Source organism: Aulonocara stuartgranti, assembly GCF_965226115.1.
Source record: "Aulonocara stuartgranti genome assembly, chromosome: 12".
NCBI lineage: Eukaryota > Metazoa > Chordata > Actinopteri > Cichliformes > Cichlidae > Aulonocara > Aulonocara stuartgranti.
Genome location: NC_138948.1, coordinates 32,764,856 through 32,785,073, shown reverse-complemented (window position 1 = coordinate 32,785,073; position 20,218 = coordinate 32,764,856). Strand labels below are relative to the sequence as shown.

Sequence of the window (20,218 nt, the reverse complement as noted above, 5' to 3'; positions counted from 1 at the left end):
TATTTTCTCCTCTTAAATGTTTGATATGTTTTATGTGCACTATATGAATAAAATATGGATTTCTGCATATGATTGCATTCTCTTTTTATTTACACTTCACACAGACTCCCAACTTGTTTAGAACTCGCTCTGTGCAGATAACAGCCACCACACAGAAAATGAAATAAAGCCATTCGTCTGTACCTCATCTATGGCAACGTCATCACTGTTGGTGTCAGCCCGAAGCTGAGAGTGTTCATTGATGACCTGCAGTGCTCTCATCATGGTGTTCTCAGTCTCCTCGGTGCTGTCTGAAGACTCCCTGAGTGTAGCGTTGAGGAGAGGGAAGCAGAAGGAAAAGGCAGGAGCAGATAGAGGCGCCGCATCTGAGGAAAAAATAAAAAATACATATTGAAAGGAAAGGAAGAGAAGGTCATCCCTCTCCTGAACGACGCTTGCTTGACACCGCCCAACACACACGCCAAGGTAACGCTTAATTCTGGGTTTTTTAACAGTTTGCTTTCTATCATTTTTATGTTCCTCGGAATCTCATGTGCCTGCTTTATGTGCCCGGATAATTATTTTTAGTACCTTATAATTTAAAATGATTTACACATGTATGCTATTAGGGTAATTTATACTTAATAGCCTTGTTCACTACAAGGCCTGAATATATTTTTTGGGTCATTGATGTCTGTTGATAATCAAGAGTACTGACCAAACCTAAATCACTGTTTTCACGAAGGATTAAAATTACCGTTAAACGGCACAAACTCATCAGTAAAGTATTTACAGAGATCAGCTCATCTTAGACCTTTAAAGACTGGGACTTTTTTGTTTTTAAACTAGAGCAGGCGCCCTCTGCTGGACGTTTGAAAGAATTCAGGTTTTCAGACCCATAAGGTATCTTTTACATACTTTAGGTTTGTATTTTCTGCACAGAAATGTCTATTATAAACCTGTCTCCTTTATTTGAGCTTTCATCTGAATTATTTTCATCTTTTGGGGGAAAAAATATGAAACTGAAACCAGTTTAATATTCATCACATTCAGCAGTTATACTGTGGTCACAGTGAGCAGCGCTTTAGTTTGTGTTCTTTAGATTTTATTCTCATCTTTTAATGTTTTTAATCATCAGTGTGGTGTTGGTTCAAGCCTTTCAGATTTATTGACTCACATTCATTTCATTTTGTGAACCACATGTACTCACCGGCAGTCTTGCCCTCTCTCTGTGGGACGGTGTGGTTGTGCAGCAGCATCACGGTGCGGTGAGCAGCTGTAGCCAGGTCCTCTTGTTCCCAGGCCTTATCCAGATCACACTCAGGCTTCAGTAACCGTAAAGTCACATGACCCACAAGGACAGCTGGATGGGGGAAAGAAAAACAAAAGTGATTTTAAACTGAGATGCCAGAAACAGTGTTTTAAAACTACACCAAGACAGACTTTGTACCCAGATGTTGAAGGCTCTTGGGCATGAGGCACACTCCAATATCCAAGAAGACCTGCTGGATGCTTGGAGCAGCCAGGGGGGAATGCAGCAGGGGCATTAGGACCTGGAGGACAGCAGGGAGCTCCCTGGTGATCTGAGCAGGTCTCTCTATCAGAGTGGCTTCCAGGAGACCCACCACACTCTGCAGCTCTCCATCCAGCTGCAAACAGCAAACAGGGAATTTTAAAATGTCACACTGGGGGGCAATCTGTTTTAATGACCTGATTTACTGGACAGACTTTAGAGCTCCTTACCTCTTGGAGTCTTTTGCGAGTAGCAGACTCTTTTTCCAGCTGGATTTGCATCATTTCCTTCTGTTTGGTAGTTAGCTGGATCTCCTCTTTGATACCTTTCTTCTTCTTGAGCTCCTGTCACATCAAAAAGGAAATTAACACATTCAAATTGTTTCAAACATTAAGGTCCTTAAAAAATAAAAAACAATAATTAATCTACCTCCTGTAACTCCAGTTCAATGATCTGTTCCTTGTATGAGTACGCCTTGTTCTCTCGCTTCATGTTTACTTTCTTAGTGTTTTCCTTCTGGGCACTGCAGCAGGTTAAAAGAGGGGAGACAGGAGTGAATAAATGTCCCACAGACGGAGCTCTGAGTTCAGCTGCAGGTGAGTGAAACTGCGCATTTACCTCTGGATGATACTCTTGTCATACAGTTCTCCCTCGGGTGTCAACATGATGGCGTACTCCTCCCTGGTGACCTGAAGCAGTGCCGGTTTGGAAAGCCCTTCAGTGATGTGACTGATCACCCGTGGCAACAGCTTGTTTGGGGAGAGGCGTGAAAGGGAGCCCACTGCATTTCTGACCGCCTGAGGAGAAAGGAAGAAAATAAAAATAAATACATAAAATCACTAAATAATCCAAGACCTTATTCATCACTTAAGATACAAACAGAAAGTCTGCAAGTGTACGAGTTTAGTGAACAGTAAGAAAAACTGTTCTTCAATTTAAGATGAAATAAAAAAAGAAATGCTGCTTTTTAGCTGGAGAGCAAATGTAAAGAGGTGCATGTTTGTTATCATCATCTGAACACGTCTCCTTTCCTGGATCTAGATGCTACATGAAGCTGTTTCATTCTGTTTTTTCACCATTTTCTACATGAATCTGTATAAACAAATGTGGAATACAAGAAATGAAGCTGTACGATTGTCAAACCTGGTTGTCGGCATCGACTTTGAGCAGCTGTGGGAGAATAGCCTCCAGGTTGTTTTCTATGAACTCTTCAGCTTTCAAGTTCATGGAGGAGAGGAGAACAGGCCAGAGGCCACGGCGAGCTTCCACTGAAAAAGATAAACGTGGAGTGAGACATTTCAGATGCTGCTACCACCACCAAAGCACTATAGCAACAAACCTCGGGGTTATCAAACTGTGAAAACCATGTACCTATAGATGGATGATGAGAAACTATCAGGGTCTCCATAGCCAAACTCTCTGCTTCAGCAGGATCGCCCCACTGGCTGGCAGAGGAGCAAACAACACACAGTGCGTCCAACAGGACGCGAGGGGGCACATAGCTGCGACCCAGCTCAGTCAGCTCTCCGGACTCTGACACCACGCTGTCCTGGGGTAAAACCTGAAAGTTTACAGTATTGTCAGTAAGATAAAAATAAAGTGAGTAGAAAGAGTTAGCATCCAGCCCTGCAGCGGCTGGAAATGATAAGTGATTCTGTACTTTGTGTTTGTTGATGACCACCCGCAGTTCCCCAAGAAGGCCATGAGCAAGACTGGATCCTCCCAAAGAGGAGAGAAGCTTCCTGATTGTCTGCTGTGCTCTCTTCCTCACACGCCAGCTTCGAGACAACAGAGCCGCAACCGTGGCCTGATGATACATCCTACAGAGCGCACAAAAGGGCAAATGTCATTAAAGCAAAACGGGATAAAAGGCAGACTGCGTGCTTCCTGCATAAAAACAACACTAGGTGACTTTTAATTTCAGCAAGTCAGCAAGTTTGGGTTTTGTCCTGTTTACTTCAACAACTCTTTTGGAATTGGGGTTGTATCTGTATTCCAACCAAACACTGCCATGGGCCAATATTGCCTTCCAGACCTGTATCTAAATGACAGACTGATGTTTTTCTGTTGTTTCCACTTTTTTACTGCTTAAATGTTAAAACATGGTATGATGAAAAGATTTAAAACAGTTTTTTTTCTTATTAAGATTTGTTACTAGCCTAAGGGGAATAAATAACAGCAAGAAAAACAAACTACAGGGATCAAGCATCGCATGTGAAGACTTTTTCACACAACAATTTCTTGCATTTAGGCTCCTTCATACTGTAAAAGCACTGCCCCAACAGTATTAATACCATGGGAATATGTAAAATAGCATAAGCAAGTTGTGTAAGGTCCTTGTTGTGCACTACATTTTAAACCCTATTTCACTGCCCACTAAAAAAAAAGTACCATCTCAGGTTAAAATTAACATATGTTTCTGGCTATAACTGGGCTGATATCAGTCAGCTGATGTAGGCACTGACAGCAGATACTGGTATGCTGTCAATAAGTGCTATCATCAAAATCCTTTAAAGCTTTTATTCAATCTATCAATCTGTATCAGCCATAAAGAAGAGACATTAGAAAGGCTCTAAGTTCACCTTCACCTTGTTAGAAATATCAAAAAGGGCACACGATGTGTGAGGACAGTATTTTGATATCTAAGTGTTTCTGGTGTGAATGAACACTGAGGTTAGACTCACTGTGCTTTGCTGCTGTTCAGTCTGTGGGCATGATCTAAAAACAGCCGTTCACAGAGCTGTAGCACTGTGAGCAGAGCTAGAGACAGAGTGCAAAACAGAAATGAGACATTTTTTAAATCGCTCATAAGCAACGTAAAACTACATAACAGCATTTTTAAAATGCTCTTACTTTCTTCACTGCACTGGGAGAGGAACTTCTCTGTAGTGAATAACGGCTTCTTCTCATCCAAGATCAGATTCCAAAAGCTGGTGAATTTGGTCTCTGCAGGGACAAAAACAGCCTCTGTCACTTCATATTCTCTTAGAGGCTCTATAAGTGACAAAAAGCCACAGCTGGAACAAAAGCCTCACCTGTTTGTGTCTCCAGCAGAGCCAATCGACTCAAGAGAACAGACGCCGCCACGCCCTCCGCAAGCAGAGCATGCTGGGAGTTCTGCGCTGCAGCTTTCTCAATTGTCTGGAGCAGCAACGGTATGAGGTCTGAGGCTTGGGCCAGAGTGTCACCTGGACAACAGACAAATAAGGTTTGACTTCCTTTAAGCCAGCTGCACACGTGTGATGCAGCATGTCTCCTTGCGTCTCACTGACCTTTGAAGGCCCCCAGCATGGCTTGAAGGTAGGCATGCCGAACCAGAGAGGTGGAGGTCTTCAGGGTGAACGCCTTCTTGAACCAATCCAGCAGAGCGACGGGAACTTCCACCGTGAGGCGGTTGCTCCACTGGGAGAGCACAGACACTGCGTGCACCAACGTGCCCTCATGGACTAAACAAAAGAAGGAGAACAACAAGTTTAGAGTAACCCTGGATTTTGAGCTCACAGACACACAGGACCAAGAGAGGAAGGTGAGGAAGATGAGCGTTACCTTCCTGCTGTAAATAGGGGATGAACATCACAGTGACTGCAGAGCTCAGAGTCTGGTTGGAGGCTCCTGACACGGTATGATGGCTGCAGCTGGCAATGCCTGCAACATTTAGAGCAAATGCTTGCCTTTCTTTTCTCATGTTAAACAGCCAAGCTCATAAAACAAAGTGTTTGAAAGCCTGCATACCTGACAACACACTCATCTTTTGGGCAACAACTGTGAGCTTTCCTTCAGAACCTGCAACCACAACAATACTGCTTCAGCTCAACAAACCCAAACATAAAAATCTTCATTATTTGGGAAATAGTTAGTTCACCTCCGAGGATTTTGAAGAGATGTGTGACGACATCCTGCACAGCTGTGGGGTCGCTGCACTGCTGGGCCAAGTTCTGCACGGCCTGGACTGCTCCCTCCATCAGCTGGGCATTATTAGCTTTCAGCTGACCTGCAACACAAAGCACAATGATACCTAAAGCATAGCATCGCACAGGCTGAGTGTGTGGTTTAAAATCATGTTGCTCAAGAAATAAAGAGCACCAGCCGAAGCCTTACTTGCGAGTGCCTTTCCGATATCCATGGCATACTGACTGAGGTCGAGCGTTACAGCAGACAGCAGACAGGAAACGGCTGCAATGACATCAAAGAGTTTTTTTTTTTTTCCTCATTTGCTGCATGAGCTTCAGCCAGGTGAGGATTAAACACTATGACCAAAAGCTAAAGGCAGCTCACTCTGCATGGCGTTCTCCGGGCTGCGGAGCATCGTCTTCTGCAGGGTAGGGAGCAGCGTCTCCTTAAACTCAGGGTGAGACACGTGACGCAGTAATGAAGTACTTTTGTCCAGAATGTGCTGCTGTGGTTTCGTCTTGCTCATGAGGACCGATTTCACGTACAGGTCCAGCAGCGCGCTCTGAAAGAAGCACACAAAGAACATCAGGGTACAAAGAGATATCAGAAAGAACTGCTAAAAATGGAAAATAAATTTAAACTCACCCTGTGTTTCTCTATAGTAGCGTTGTCCTTTTGAGCAGAGCAGAAGTCAAAACACACCCCCAGCAAAGCCAGAGTCGTGGGGCTCTGCTCCAGAGTCAACAGGGTGCTGATGTACTGATTGACCATCCCTGGGTTCTGGTAAAGAGAAGTGACTGTTAGAAAACCTGTGTGAATCATCAAATGGCTAGATGGCTAAAGCTAAAAGCAGTTGAAGTTTCTGCAGCCTGTTCTACACCATATTTATATCAATGTCATGTTCAGTGGTAACTAAATATTAAAACATGGAAGAAAAAAACCTAAAAGAAAAAGAAGTGACTTATTTTTATAAACACACTGTCTTTGTTTCAGTGGGGAAAAAAATGGGAAATAACAAAAAAAACAACCAAAAACTGAGTATCAGCTTTACTGTTAGCAAAACTGTTGTTTTAAACATCTGTATCAGCCCAGAATTTCACATTTGGTCCATCTCAATTATTGAACTACAGTTACTTTTTTGAAATTTGACATTAAATCAAATAGTGAGATAGTTTACATATCATTTATCATGGTAGTAAGAAATGACCAGCTTTCTATAACGTGCAGCTACATCATATGAAAACACTTCAGCAGTACACAATCATCTGGAATATGATATTCAAATTGGCCATTTTTATGTGTTAGTAAAGTTTGGGTTTTTAACTACAATTTATCACCTTCACTGTAGCCTCACTGTGTGTGCACACGCACGCTAAGTTATGTTGAAATGAACCCACGTAAGCAAAGGACAATTTCTGTTTGTGCATGCTGAGCTAATGAAATCAGCTTTGCATGCATAATTAAAGCCATAACAAACTGTTTATTGAGTGCTCTCTGTGACAGCTGACATGATCTGGTGCTTGTGAATTTAATAAACTGCACCTTTAGGTGAAGTGAATGAAAGTGAGATGTGAAAAAAGCAGGTCAGATCCAAGAATGTGTTCTAACTCACTCCCTTCCACAAGTGACTGAGATTCTTGAGGCTTGACTTCTTAGCGGTGGCCTTGGCTCCACCCACAACCTCAGCCACAAGAAGACTCTGAACCTCCACCTGAAAGAGAAGCCAAAACACCCAGGGGTGAGACCAACATCCAAGTAAAACCTGTGCTCTATTACAGGAAGCAGGTTTAGTGAACAACTCTGAGTTTGTTAACCTTGAGATTTGGTTTTCTGTTCTAGAAAGCAAGCTAACAGACTCTGTGGACTCAGCCAGCTCGCATTCAGGTTTTCTTCCTCCCCTCCTGGTGCACCTGAACCAGCTGACTGACACTCAGATTCATTTCCTCATTCATAAAGTTTAAAAGCGCACATTGAAGTGGATTCACCTGCAGACCTTCATGTTTTTACAAACACAGAAGTCCCAGGTAGATGTAAGTTTGCTTGATTTTTGTATTAAAACGAGTGCTTTCTAAAAGGATGGAGACAGCGACTGCAGCACAGATTTATCATCAGCTCAGAATAAAATTTCAGTTTCCATGTTTCTGACTCTGTGGACAATAACACAGCTATTCCTGTCAGCTGTCCCTGCACTGCAAACAATTATTGTATCTTATTGCAGCATTCACAGTTTAAATAAAACATCTCTGTATATGAAGCTTTAAACAGTCATTTGTTGTGTTGTCATCACTCTGGTGGAAAAATGTCCGTTACAGGTGGATCTCGGACATGTGATTATTTCAATGAAGATGAGGCTGAAATTAAATTAAATGATTTTAAGACTCTACAAACTGAACAAAATGTATTTTAAATGGACGTTTTAAATGCAGCTGCAGACAGTCTGAGGTTTAAAAATCTCAAAAAGTTGAAATTTGTTCACAGATTGAGATTCAGCCATTAAATGGCTTCAAAGAGCCTGAAATTTAGAGTCTCAACTTTAACATATTTTCAAGTGAAGAGCACCTAAATCACTCCCAGTGAGTCGACCCAGAACCAGGACAGGTAAAAGACTCTGTAACAGATCAGCAAACCGTGTCCATGTCAGAGTCCACTTGGAGAGCAGGACGGATGCTAAATGGATTCAGTCCGGATCAGAACGTTTGCTTTTACTAATAAAACAGATTCTGTCATCTAAATTTGCTCCTGTCAGGTAAGAGCACAATAATTAGAATATAAATATTAAATGTCAAACTAGGACTCCATCTTGACCTCATAAAAAGTTCAAGTTGGGTAAATGACGACCACAGACATAAATTTTACATCAAACTTTTATACAGTCTGTGATGATGTCAGAGGCCATCATGGTGCAAGCTGATTAAAACTCTTTTCCTCCTCCAATTTTTGAAGATAGATATCGGTCCACACTGATGTGTTCCTCTGCTCTTTACCCTCAACTTTTATATTTATCCGTTACCATGGTGAATTGTGGCATTGGGGCTCCATTGATGATGGCTTTCTTTACGTAATTATGCGCTTAACTAAGGGGAACAATCTTAAAATTGAACTTGCTCTGATCAGCTGTTTCAGAAAGAGAAACTAAGAGCTGCTGATGTCAGACTTTATTTTTAAACTCAGTTTGTTGACCATGCTTCCTGGTATATGGCCCTGGTCTCATGCGAGCAAATCCTGTTGATAAAATGTTTAAATAATGCTATTTGTCACAAAGAGAAAAGAAAAAAAAAAAAGAAAAAGCATTTTCACTGACCATTTTCTTCCAGGTTGGTCCTTCTCTTTTCTCTGGGGCAGAGAACACACTGGACACTAAAAGGCAGGTCCAAGACAGGCCAACGAAGGCGGCGGAGCCTGTGGCTTTACTGCAAATACAACAAAGAAATCAACCAGAACAATATGTAAACAGAAAAATGACATTTTTCCACAGTGCATCCAAAAAAAATGGAAGAACACTTCAAGTTTTCCAAATTTGAATGGAGATGTGAGTACTTTGGAAAACAAAAAAAATAACAGCACGTAAAACGTAAGTTTTTATGGTAATGTTGAAGGAGGCTATCCCAATTGTCGTAGGGCAAGAGGTGGAGAAGTTGTTAGTTCAGGACCCCCAGTAAGCACACTGGAACCCATTACCTTCTTGCTGTGAGGCGGCAGTAATTCCCAGATGGATAAGACATTACAGAATACCTACAGTCAAACATGGTCATGGCAGCAACATGCTGCAGGACTGTTGTTCTGTGACAGGATCACACAGATGGAAGGACGGATGCAGAAAAATACAGTGAAAACTTTTCTTCCAGAGCGCCCCAGATCTCACATTTTAGAAACTCAAGAATGTGAAAAGAAAGCAGTGTCTTCATAAAGCTCTGGACTGTTGCCCTGCTGTGTGCTGATGCCTTCTCAAAGGTTTAGAAAAAAAAATCCAAGCTTTTATGATCCAAGGCAACTTTAGGGCGTCGATGCTGTCAATGGCTTCACCCAAGCAAAGAATCTAAATATTCAGTTTTTACTTTTCATACACTTAGAAAACACTCAAACCCTCTTGCCATGTCAAGAGGATTGTGGAGTAGTGTGTGCAACGAGAAAGCGAATAAACACTATTTACTATGCCATAAAGCAATGCACCCACATTATTTTAATTAAAGCCGCTACACTAAGTTATATAAATTATGTTTACTGTGCCAGGCAAACACAGAAAGATTAAAGATGTTTATGACTCTTCTCTTCTGTAAGTCTGTAAAAGCAGGAATTTATTACCAGTGAACATCTGCAATGTTTAAAGCCAACTAGATGCACCCTGAAGTTTGGGTCATTACCTGGGCTCTCCGGTTTTGCTGATGACTCCACTGTTGAGCAGGCAGTGGAGCAGGCTGGTTACCAGGATGTCAGGCTTACTTTCAGCCAGCTGGCCAATAACAGAGAGCAGCTCTCTGCGTGATGTAGCATCCCTGAAGAGCGCACACAGGATAGAAAGTGTTGAAACCCCTGACAACAACTGAGTGTAAAGATTCACCTTCACTGTTAAAATGTTTGTCCCTCATACTTCACAGATGATGTCAGAAACCCACCGATATCTGTGTGGGGTGAGGCAGAAGAGCTTGCATAGTCCTTTAATGGCGGGCTCTGGTAACTCTAAAACAAAAGCATTTTACAGCTTGTTATTGTTTACTGAAGACCGAAAAGTGGAGAGATTAAAAAAAAAGAAGACATAAGCTCTCACCTTTGCCCTTTATACACCGTTTCAGGTCTCCGAATATCTCCTTACGCTCCTTCACGCTGGCTGTATTCACTTTCACAGCAAATTTCTTCAGCGTGTCTGAAACCTGAAGCAACACTCACAATGAGAAAGGAAAACATGACAGCAGTCTTGTGTAAGAGCTAAAAATGTGCAGCTTGTGGTCATGTGAGGCAGAGGAGGGGGGTTCAGTAACACATCAGAGAATGGGCTTGATAAGAATACTTGGGTGTGTTTTTTATTGGATGGTGTCTTAAATGACTGCTGAACTTAATTGTCAGCTCGGCTGTTAAAATGTTTGTCCCTCATACTTGAACGTTCATGTCAGAAGGCTATGAACTTGGTCGGAGACGATGAAAACAAAAGTTTGAGGCGGTCCTCTGCTGAGTACCGACTCGCTCCTCTGCTCTCGTCAGCTGCAACAGCTCAGCCTCATCCAGTCACACTTGATGCGACGTAGCACAAAGCTAACGGCTTGCTAGTTAGCTGCTGTAGAGGGCCGCTCGAGTCTGGTGGCGAACACCGAAACCCGTCGAGATGTTCAAATAAATGGACCCCCAAGACACCACCATTTTTGTTTCTGCCTCACCTGAAAGCTATAGTAAAAGTAGTTAATAAAATCCTGCCACACAAACCTGCGTGTCCGCCGCCATCTTGCCGGTCTTGATGCAGGAAGGACTTGTTAGCGCCACTTCCGGGTCACGGCGGCTACGTATGCTTCTGCTGCATTCTTGAGAACTGGGAAAGTTCAAGTTCCAATCTAGTAACAAGAAAAATCATAAAGAAAACACAATAGTAATCTGTAACACCTAATTTTGTAATTGCAAACTTTTATGCACGAGGTACTATGAATGCAACCCCATAAACCCACACGCACCACAACTTAAACCGCACTCAGTCCTGTTTTCTTTATAATATCAAACACACAGTTCCATGTAAGATAAGATGCCACTTTCAGCTGTTCCCTTGTCGCCACAGCAGATAGCTCCTTGACTGATTTGGCGTAGTTCTCCTGACGCAATCGCGAAGGAAATTTGTGTCTGCTATTGAACAGTGTGTAAACCACATTTATTTTATTTTTAACCTGTGGTGTGAGTAAGTAAATGGTGTTGGGTTCAAATCTTTTTCCCAACATAAGAAAGAGCAGTAATAACAGCAACAAAGTCTTGAAAGAGCAGCAATAACAATGATGTGTGTTGCTGCAGCAGCTTTATCCATTGTAAATCATTGTCATCGTCATGTCCCCTCACAGTTTTGTTCTCTCCTGTGTCTTGGAGTGTTGCAGAAAAATTCTAGTTTAACCTCACATGTAGATTTAGGCGGTTAGAACTTCACTGTATGATTTTGTAAAACCTTTGTATGCTCAGATGAAGTATGTGTATGTGTCAGCGTGACTTTGTGAAAACTGCTTAGCTTTGCTTAACGATGTTTCGCTATGTTATCTGCTAACTCTTTTGCTCAGAAGGAGAAGAACAGTTGTGTGTAGGCAAAGCTGGCATGACTGTGAACTGTAATGTTTGATGTGTGTGCTGGCTCTCCTGCGCGCAGTAATAAATAGCTTGAACACAGCCTTTTCAGTGTTTCAGACTTTATTTACAAAATCCCGCGACAGGGGGGATTAGAAAATTGTTTAACATTTGCATTTGGTAAATTTCACAAAGACTATGTCAGATTATAAAAGCTGTTCATTTTTTAGCTTTAACATTTTCTCACATGATTTTATGTGTCCTCTAATTAATTTATACAAGGCCGTTATTGCTATTCTTCCTGTTGTGTGTATCTAACTTGTGGTGTTTGACTTGTATAATTTATTTATTTATGTATTTTTTTTTTTTACCATTTGTCATTTTAGTGTTATTTAATTATTTCTTTTGTTGTTGTTGTTGTTTTTATTTAATTATTTCTTTACACAATGGAGTCTCAAACTGAAGAAAAATTCAAGTCCACTTACTGAAAGTCTGTTCATAACGTTTCACAAAGCCTAAAGATAAAGGCTTATGCTATGAAGACAAAGTGTAAGGAAAGATGCATATGGGCACATATTTCACTGCCATATGTAAATGTGGGTATGCTGATACTGAAAACTGTAATGTGTTTTCTTTTTTTTAAGTGTAGTAAAATGAGAATCAGGTATAGGCATATATTGTGTTAATAAGTGTACAAAATTAAATGATTAATACTGTTAATATATAAATAAAAGTGAATCTATTCTGCTCATTCAAAAATCCATATTTTTATTATTTTCATGATCCAAACTTAAAAACAGACCCTTATATTTATCTCTCAAGTAATGACCATGCTGTAGTATTGCTTGATCTGTGGTTTCAGTCTGTTGTTAGGTGGTTGCTAGGTAACATGCTAAGCATCATTGATAAATAAAATGACAGTTATCATGTTATCACTGTAGGATTATAAGATTATTGTTATAAATCAGATGTTGCCATGAACATGCATTTATAAAGAGCTGCAGATACAAAAGAAAAAGCTTCAGATGTTGTAAGTGGTTGCTAGGCAACATTACAAGATCATAATATCTGATATAGATTAGAATCTTCTGGTGAGCAAGAAGCTACGTGCCAATTCTGGTTGCTCAGTTCCTTATCATGTAGGAGGAGTTCAGAGGCAAATATACAGAGATTCCTGGCCCAGTTTGCTATAAAGCACATTGTGTTGATAACATATTTTATTCCCAGGGAAACTGTTGTCAGTCAGCTCTACGGTTATCCAGAAATGATTTTGGTCTAATGAGCTAACAAAAGAACACAGAATTGGTAACTTTGACATGCAGACTGTTACACAATCATTAACCATAATAATGCAGGTACCACAGATTCTAACAGCATAAACTCCAAGCACAGTAGTGCAGCCACAGTGAATCGTGTGAACATATTACAGCTCTAAAACAATCACCTTTCACCTCGCAATATCACTGTCTGGCCTCGCTGCACAGCATGTCTTTGTAATTTCCTGCTAGAGTGAAGGTGACACATGCCTACGCATCAGTGAACTGTAAGAGTAATCCACTCTTTTATTAAATGTCCAGTTACAATATGTGTGTGTGTAGGCTAATGTTAATATCTTCATGGGGTTTCTATTATTTGGTTACAGACTGACAGTTAGTAATAACAGTGAACATAGTTCTTGTGTTAACAAACCAAGTCACCTGATTATTTGGAAAGCTCCACACACATATAAATATTATGGTTCCACAGAGGTTTTTGGCCTCTACCTAGCATGTTTATCTAAAATGAAAACATCAGTCACCAGGGGTCACTGCTTTCTCTAATACTCTTCGTTCTGACTACAGATAAACAGAAACTGTCTTTCCCGTTATTGAGGGCTCCAAGCTCAGACTTTCAAATTATTAACAATACGACTCCAAACATGAGACGGTCAAGGAGTGAATCTGTTCTCCATCCACATGTGCTGGTCACATGACATACTGACATGGCACGTGGAGACCTTACATTCTGTTTGTAAGTGCAACATGAAGAAGAAATCTGGAGATTGTATCTGAGCAAAGAAAAGAAGAGCAACCTGACACCAAAATAAACCACTCAAAAATAACAAACACAAAAACATTTTAATGATTGTGAGGACAGTAAGTTTTACACCTAAACTTATCACATTTAGACATTTATTTCTCCTTTCCCACGTGGAGCTATCTGAGGCGGATACATATTTATAAAAGTTTGGCATCTGTTCTGTTTTCTTTCATCTCTTGATCATCTCTGAGAGATGAATGGGCACCGCAGCAGGAGCCTGGTGATATTTGATTAAAAATACTTGCAGTTTTCCTTAAAAAAAAGAAAGGGGGCAAAACACAAATGGTATCTACTTAGTATGTAGATACCATTTGAATAAATATTCATGGCAGTGAGATTTCACTGGGAGGACAGTGGACCAGTTTCATTCTGTTGATATTCATCCAGTGAACTTATAAGACTTTAAATCCACCTATAATCTCTTGGTGTGGGCTGTTCAGTGTTTTGAAAACATCACCTTTTAAAGAAGGGAGTCTTTTAAAAAGGAGAGAGAAAAAGCAGCTGAGCAACCCACGGTACCATATCAACTTAAGGCGTGCAGTAGAGTGAAGAACAGGAATTATCCTCCATAAATATGTCATAGAGAACAGTTCAGGCAAGATGCTGGAGTTCCACAGTTACAGTTCCTCTCCTCTTCCCAGGTGCTTTACCTTTAGTCACTTCCTTTGGTGCTTTGAACAATAGCAACGATTATAAGACTCAGAATGATGAGTCCTGCTACCACCGCAACTGCAATAAGCACCACTTTCATCTTCTTGTTCGCCCATCTTTTCTGTGTCTTCACCTGGGTGGATGTCTTTTCAAACTTTTTACTCTGCGAAAAACAAAATTAAAAGGTTTAAGATTTTGTTCTTGTATAATTACATTTCTAAATGTCTAATAGCTGTGATCACAAAGATAAAACCCAGAACTGACACGCTCATGCCACTTCCAAGTAAACTTATCACGTAAACAAATCCAGAGGAAGTCCTTGTATCTTTAGGTCAAACGAGTCACAGACTGAAGGTCAGCGTGTTTTTCATTAAACAGGAAAGTACAAGAAAAATGGAGATTTCGATATAACTGCAGCAATCAGTGCTTTCTTATTCAAACCTGTTAATGTTAAATCCACAGAGATTTGCTTTATGTCTCAGCTTTTGATTTTTTAGCTTCTTTCATCTTGTTTTCTCTTTAGGGCCCACATATTTCTGGTTCAGTTTGATCATATTTTTTCATCAGACAGGCATACATGAAGTGGGATAAATGATTTTTCGGGGTGTTTTTATTCTAATAGTTCTATTGAACTGGATAGATTACATTAACTACATTATAACCCACGATTTAAAGTTGCCTCCAGGTGTCACCTTTTGGCAGATTCTTTTTCCTGTGTTGTGGTCTGAGTGCAATGCAAATGATCTGGTGCTGAGTAGGGTGGTAGTAATGTCAGTGAGCAAAGCTGTGTAAATGAAAGCTCTGGACTGAAGAGTTTTAATGTTTTTGATTTAGCTGATCCCAGTTTTGTCAAACTTGCTTACTTCTGTCTGGGGTAAGCCTGTTCCTTTTTTGTATCGGTGAGATCCTCTGTAAGAATCTATGCATTTTCTTTGAAACACATAGGAACCGAACCTTGTTTTTTTCACAGTCTACGATATTCAAAAGTAGCTCAGTTTGCTTCTTGAACTTCAATTTGCCTGTCTGCTTTTTTAGTTCTCCCCCTGGCTCCTCACCAGTGTCATGTAACGCAGCCAATGGGGCAATGTGGGAATGATGCAACCTCGCTGTTGACCCCTGGAAGGATATTCATACCCAGGGAGACCAGCTTGTTTCATTCATCTTAAGAAACAATAGGAAATACCTTTCTAAATATAGCACCATAAAACAGAATCAGGATGTAAATCGCACATTTGCTTTCCTCTCCAGCTCCACCTAAAGCATATTTATAGACATCAATGTGACATGTCTTAGTATTAATCCAAAGGTGCTTGTGGAGAGGGGATCTGTGTGCCATTTGCCCCAGTTATTCACCTTCAAAATAAAAGCCAAAGACTTTTACAAGGAACATGTAGGCAAAATAGAGCTGTGCTAAGAGATGATGCTTTTCCACTTGGACAGTGTACCTCTTCCAGCAGCAGATCAGCCCTGTCTTCAAGCTCATTGAGTTTGCCAGATCTTTCTTCAGCTTTGTTCATGTTTTGCAGCATGATGACTTTCACCTCCTCCACTTCCTCCTGGGTCTTCTGCAGGTGGCTCTTCCCGTTCTCCTGTCCAATCAAAACACACAGTTTGATTAAAACTAAACCAACCCAACCTCCTAGGACCCTCACAGGAATTATGTGCTCACATTATTTAAACTTTCTCACGGTGACATAATGACAGATGTCAGTTGACACACAAACTGTGAGGCGCTCTTTGTGTTTTTGGATAAACAGAGGATCTCAGTGAGCATGCCCACAGTGACTGTGGAAGTCATCTGTGTAGCCAAAAAATGCAGGTCAGCGCACATCATTATGTCACAACTAAAATCAAATTTAAAAAAAAGAAGAAAGTCACAAGATTGGATTTCTAATTTGGATGACTCCAGTTTTTGTTCCTGTTGTGCGTCACTTTCAAATATGTGCTATCAAATTTAAGGAGACCTGTTATGCCCATTACCAAGGGTATATTTTCATTCTTTGACTCTATTAGAGTAGAGCTTCATATCATTCATGGTCAAAAATAATCCTAATTTAGTGTCTTTGTGCAGCCCCTCATCTGCCACCAATACACAATTTTAATCTGGTTCAATTAAGGTTAAATAAATTAGATCGAGAGTTTAAGAGTTTAAAACTATACTTCTACCTTGCTGTTGCAGAAGTCACTTATCTTATAATGTCTCTGCTTAAGTTAATTAAGAGCCTCTACCACTGTAACTGTATATATGAGAGAAAGTAAGAAAAATAATAACAGGTCTCCTTTAATGGAGCTGAGACGTTTCAGTGGGCTTTTGTGGAAATTCTTTTTTAAACAGAACAAGTAGCAACACTGGATGTTTAGTTACTTCTAATTCTATTACTATATTACTTTTATTGGTGTCGTTTTTTTGTAAACAACTTTTGAAAAGAAATCGAATCAAACATTAAGCTGCCAAATAAAAAAAATGGCAACCAGCACCAACAAGATCTAGGCTGCCTGATACAGGTCAGACTGGCATCTTGTTTTATAAACACAGCAGCACTCTTCTCCACCCGTCACCTGCTTTTCAAGCGTGCTTAAGCAGGGATATGTTAATTGTTAAACTGTATAGCTACAAATATATTTCTGGAAGCAACTCACAGAACAAACTAACTTACACAGTAAAGCAAACACATTCTGACATGTTAAAACTATTAAAAAGAAAACGTGTTGCCACTCAGACTGGTACCAGCTGTTTATTAGACAGCAAATGAGCAGAACAACAACAAGAGGGATGATTTTCAAGGATATTTGTCAAGTCAAATTATCCTTGAACTACTTTCAAGGATAGTTTGACCAAAGGGCCACTGGTATCCTGACAGCTCTCTCCTTCACCTTCGTCCTCTGGGGCGTGAGAGGAAACCGACATCTCAGATACTGACAGGAACAGGAAACTGACAGACAGAGCAAAACAAATATGCCTCAGCACCTTGATTCACTTCACGCTCAGCTGTCTGTTTCTCTAAAGGCTTTCGTAGCCCTCCCATACTGCGGTCTGCTTTTCATTGGACCTGGCTAAGAAACTTGCATCTCACCCAGCAATGGTGACAACTGATTTATGCTGGGCTTATCTCATCCTGGGCATAGCAAATAGCAGCTGAACAATGGTGTATGTTTAAAATTCAGATGGCGGTGTCTTGACACAGGAAATGCTGCCCATTCCAGTTCCCCTCCTTGCTTCCTTCCTTCCTTCCCTCACTCCCTCCCTCCTGCCTGCCCGCATTCAGGTACCTGATATTATCCCAGTAAGCCACATCATGTTATAACATGCTCAGTATGTTGTATCATGGCACTGTTTTAAGTGTTCTGCTGGTCCATAAATTGTTATAATCTTAGATGTTTACTCTTAAAGCAGGATGTGTTAAATGAGCAGGTTTAAAAATGAAAAGAGAAGAAATATAATAAATAAATTCATTCCATTTAGTTTACATCTATCTCATTTCACACATGACCTGGTGCCTCTCTTGACTGAAAATGGGTTAGCCTCTCTTCACCTTCACATTGTTAATGTATGAATTAACGTCATGTTATCTCTAACTGAGAACCTTCACAGACGTTGTGTTATCTCGCTGTACCGAGTCTCTGGATGATTACGTTAGTTTGGGTTGTAAAAAGCTAAGCTAAGAGAACTGAAGGTTGACCTGCCTGTTCATTAGTACCATAACAGACTATAAATGGTCACAGCGTGCTTTAGGCGTTCTTAAAAGTAAAGAAAATACAAAAGACAGAAAGAAAACGGCAGCTCTAACAAACTTTATCTCTCATTCATCTCGTGTTTTTTGTGAAAGCCATTTAAATGTCCTTTAGCTCAGAGGAGGCAGGTATGCACTTACCGAGTCCATGTTGTCTCGTGCTGTTTGCGTCGAAACTGTCACAGAGTCCGCATTTAAAAGGGGAGAGTCGACTCGACTTTGCAGTAGGAGGAACACCCAGGCTCCGCTGCTCTATCCGGACTAATGTCACAAATTAAGACAGAGAGATATTTCTCTGTTTTCTTTTATCCGTATCCTCTTTTCTGCGCTCGAGCTCACCTTACTCACTTTCACTTCTCTCTCCTGTGGCTTCACAACTTGTTTGCGCTTTGGCTGTGAGGCGTTCGAGGTATTCCCGGAAACCTCGTGTTTATGAAAAATCATGTTACGTACAACGTCAAATGCAAAACGGTGGTGAAAAACTCCCGGATTTCCCCCGCGCTGTACCACAGTCTATGCAACTGTGTAAAGTATGCACCTAGTAGTTTATAGTTTAGACAAGAGATTTTACTTATTTTGTTTTTGTTTATTCATTTTTACACTTAATATCCGTTATACTCATCTATATAAGTATAAATGTTTTAAATACATATATTACTAAACCTATGAATGCATTGCAAATAACGATTTATATTCAAACCATGACAGCTGCATTAAATTAATTTTACGTGCTTAAGTATCAGTAAAATCTGGGGAATATTCGGCATTTCTGTGCTGCATTTGTACCAATTCACACCCACGCAGCTCGTGGGATTTACTGTTAGTGGTGAAACAGTGGTTAGCGCTGCTTGCCTCATAGTAAGAGGCAAGAACCGCTGTCCGGCTCGGGCTTCCTTGCGTGGAGTTGTAAGTTTACTCCGGCTTTTCCCTACAGTTCAAAGACATGTATGTTTGGTTAATTAGGGATTCTAAACTGGCTGATAACTCATCATCTGTCTGATATCTCTCCATCTGTCTGATAGATGGGTGTACCCCACCCAGTGGCATCTGCGTTAGAGCCCGCGACCCTGAAGTGGACCCTGAAGCGGTTAAGACTATAGATGGATAGATGACCAAAAACCTTTCCCGTGTTTATTGTGTCTTATTGTGCTTTATATCTATATCCAGAGCTTATGTTACCTTTACCTTGACAGGGGCTCTGTATATCCAGATTTGGTTTGCATGTGCACATTCATAACTTCATTAGCACAGATAACGATGGCTTTGTCGTTTGGATGAAACTATTCAGACACAGGAAATGGGTGTATGTGACTGTGGAGATGCAGGAAGTGGGTTCTCTTGTTTGTTATAGATGATCTACGAATGTCAGTTTTACATGAAATGGCTAAGCACACACTGAAATGTTTCAGTGTTTAGATATATGTCTCTAAGCTTTGTTTAAGCTTTGTTTCATTTCTAAAGCATTTCATTCATTCATTTATTTGTTCATTTCCAGGCACAACAAATACCTATATTGAACATAAAATGCACAAAACAAAAAACAAAAATTGCCTGAAAAAGGAGTGGGACGAAGAAAACTTATTAAATCCCACCCCTGTACTCACTCATCAACAAAAAAACAAAAAACAAAACAAAACAATAAATTATATGTTTGTGTAAGCCAGATATGAAATTTGATGTAGAGCTGTGGAGGAGCCTGTTTTGCGTATTTTTTATGAATTTGTAGTATTGTGAACCCCCATGTGACCTGAGAAATATGCATATGACATGTTTGGCACAACATAACTTTTACTTCATGTCAACCTATCTTATAAAAAGTATAAAAACGGCATTCTTTTTAATGTGGATTTCCAACATAGCATTTCTAAACATAGTAGTTTTCTTCAGAGAGCATAAGTTATTTCTATCTGCACGCAATAACAGAATTATTTAAAAAAATAAAAAATGACACAAGTGTTTTATACCACAACACAAACCATGATGATGTGCTTTAGCTTTGTAGTAGTTAAAGCTTGTAAAATCGAGTTAAAACTGAGGGTTATCTTCAAATTAACATACAGCATAAAAACTTCAGTGATGATTTCTTGAATCAGAATCACTTTTATTGCCGGATTTGTATACGACCAAG

The 20,218-nt window shown here is 40.3% G+C and overlaps 2 protein-coding genes across 2 annotated transcripts in view; both read right to left on the bottom strand.

The window, feature by feature from the left end:
* gcn1 (GCN1 activator of EIF2AK4) overlaps positions 1-10,889 on the bottom strand; it is a 29,434-nt gene extending 18,545 nt beyond the window's left edge. The window contains exons 1-25 of the mRNA XM_082554445.1: positions 10,799-10,889; positions 10,149-10,251; positions 9,997-10,060; positions 9,745-9,876; positions 8,685-8,793; positions 6,996-7,094; positions 6,029-6,163; positions 5,768-5,945; positions 5,591-5,665; positions 5,355-5,483; positions 5,225-5,275; positions 5,039-5,137; positions 4,765-4,938; positions 4,528-4,680; positions 4,346-4,438; positions 4,177-4,252; positions 3,153-3,312; positions 2,864-3,053; positions 2,636-2,760; positions 2,111-2,289; positions 1,922-2,015; positions 1,723-1,836; positions 1,430-1,628; positions 1,190-1,342; positions 184-365 (exon numbers count right to left, since the gene is read on the bottom strand). Coding sequence (XP_082410571.1) covers positions 184-365; positions 1,190-1,342; positions 1,430-1,628; positions 1,723-1,836; positions 1,922-2,015; positions 2,111-2,289; positions 2,636-2,760; positions 2,864-3,053; positions 3,153-3,312; positions 4,177-4,252; positions 4,346-4,438; positions 4,528-4,680; positions 4,765-4,938; positions 5,039-5,137; positions 5,225-5,275; positions 5,355-5,483; positions 5,591-5,665; positions 5,768-5,945; positions 6,029-6,163; positions 6,996-7,094; positions 8,685-8,793; positions 9,745-9,876; positions 9,997-10,060; positions 10,149-10,251; positions 10,799-10,816 — 3,084 coding nt within the window. The 5' untranslated portion in view covers positions 10,817-10,889. The remainder of the gene's footprint in view (positions 1-183; positions 366-1,189; positions 1,343-1,429; positions 1,629-1,722; positions 1,837-1,921; positions 2,016-2,110; positions 2,290-2,635; positions 2,761-2,863; positions 3,054-3,152; positions 3,313-4,176; positions 4,253-4,345; positions 4,439-4,527; positions 4,681-4,764; positions 4,939-5,038; positions 5,138-5,224; positions 5,276-5,354; positions 5,484-5,590; positions 5,666-5,767; positions 5,946-6,028; positions 6,164-6,995; positions 7,095-8,684; positions 8,794-9,744; positions 9,877-9,996; positions 10,061-10,148; positions 10,252-10,798) is intronic.
* A 2,838-nt stretch (positions 10,890-13,727) lies between these two features.
* On the bottom strand, positions 13,728-18,502 carry vamp5 (vesicle-associated membrane protein 5). Its single transcript, XM_082555147.1, has 3 exons — positions 18,232-18,502; positions 15,805-15,948; positions 13,728-14,522 (listed from the first exon to the last, which is right to left on the bottom strand). Exons 1-3 carry the CDS (start codon positions 18,238-18,240, stop codon positions 14,361-14,363), a joined length of 315 nt encoding a protein of 104 aa, XP_082411273.1. The 5' UTR covers positions 18,241-18,502; the 3' UTR covers positions 13,728-14,360.
* Positions 18,503-20,218: the final 1,716 nt, after the last annotated feature.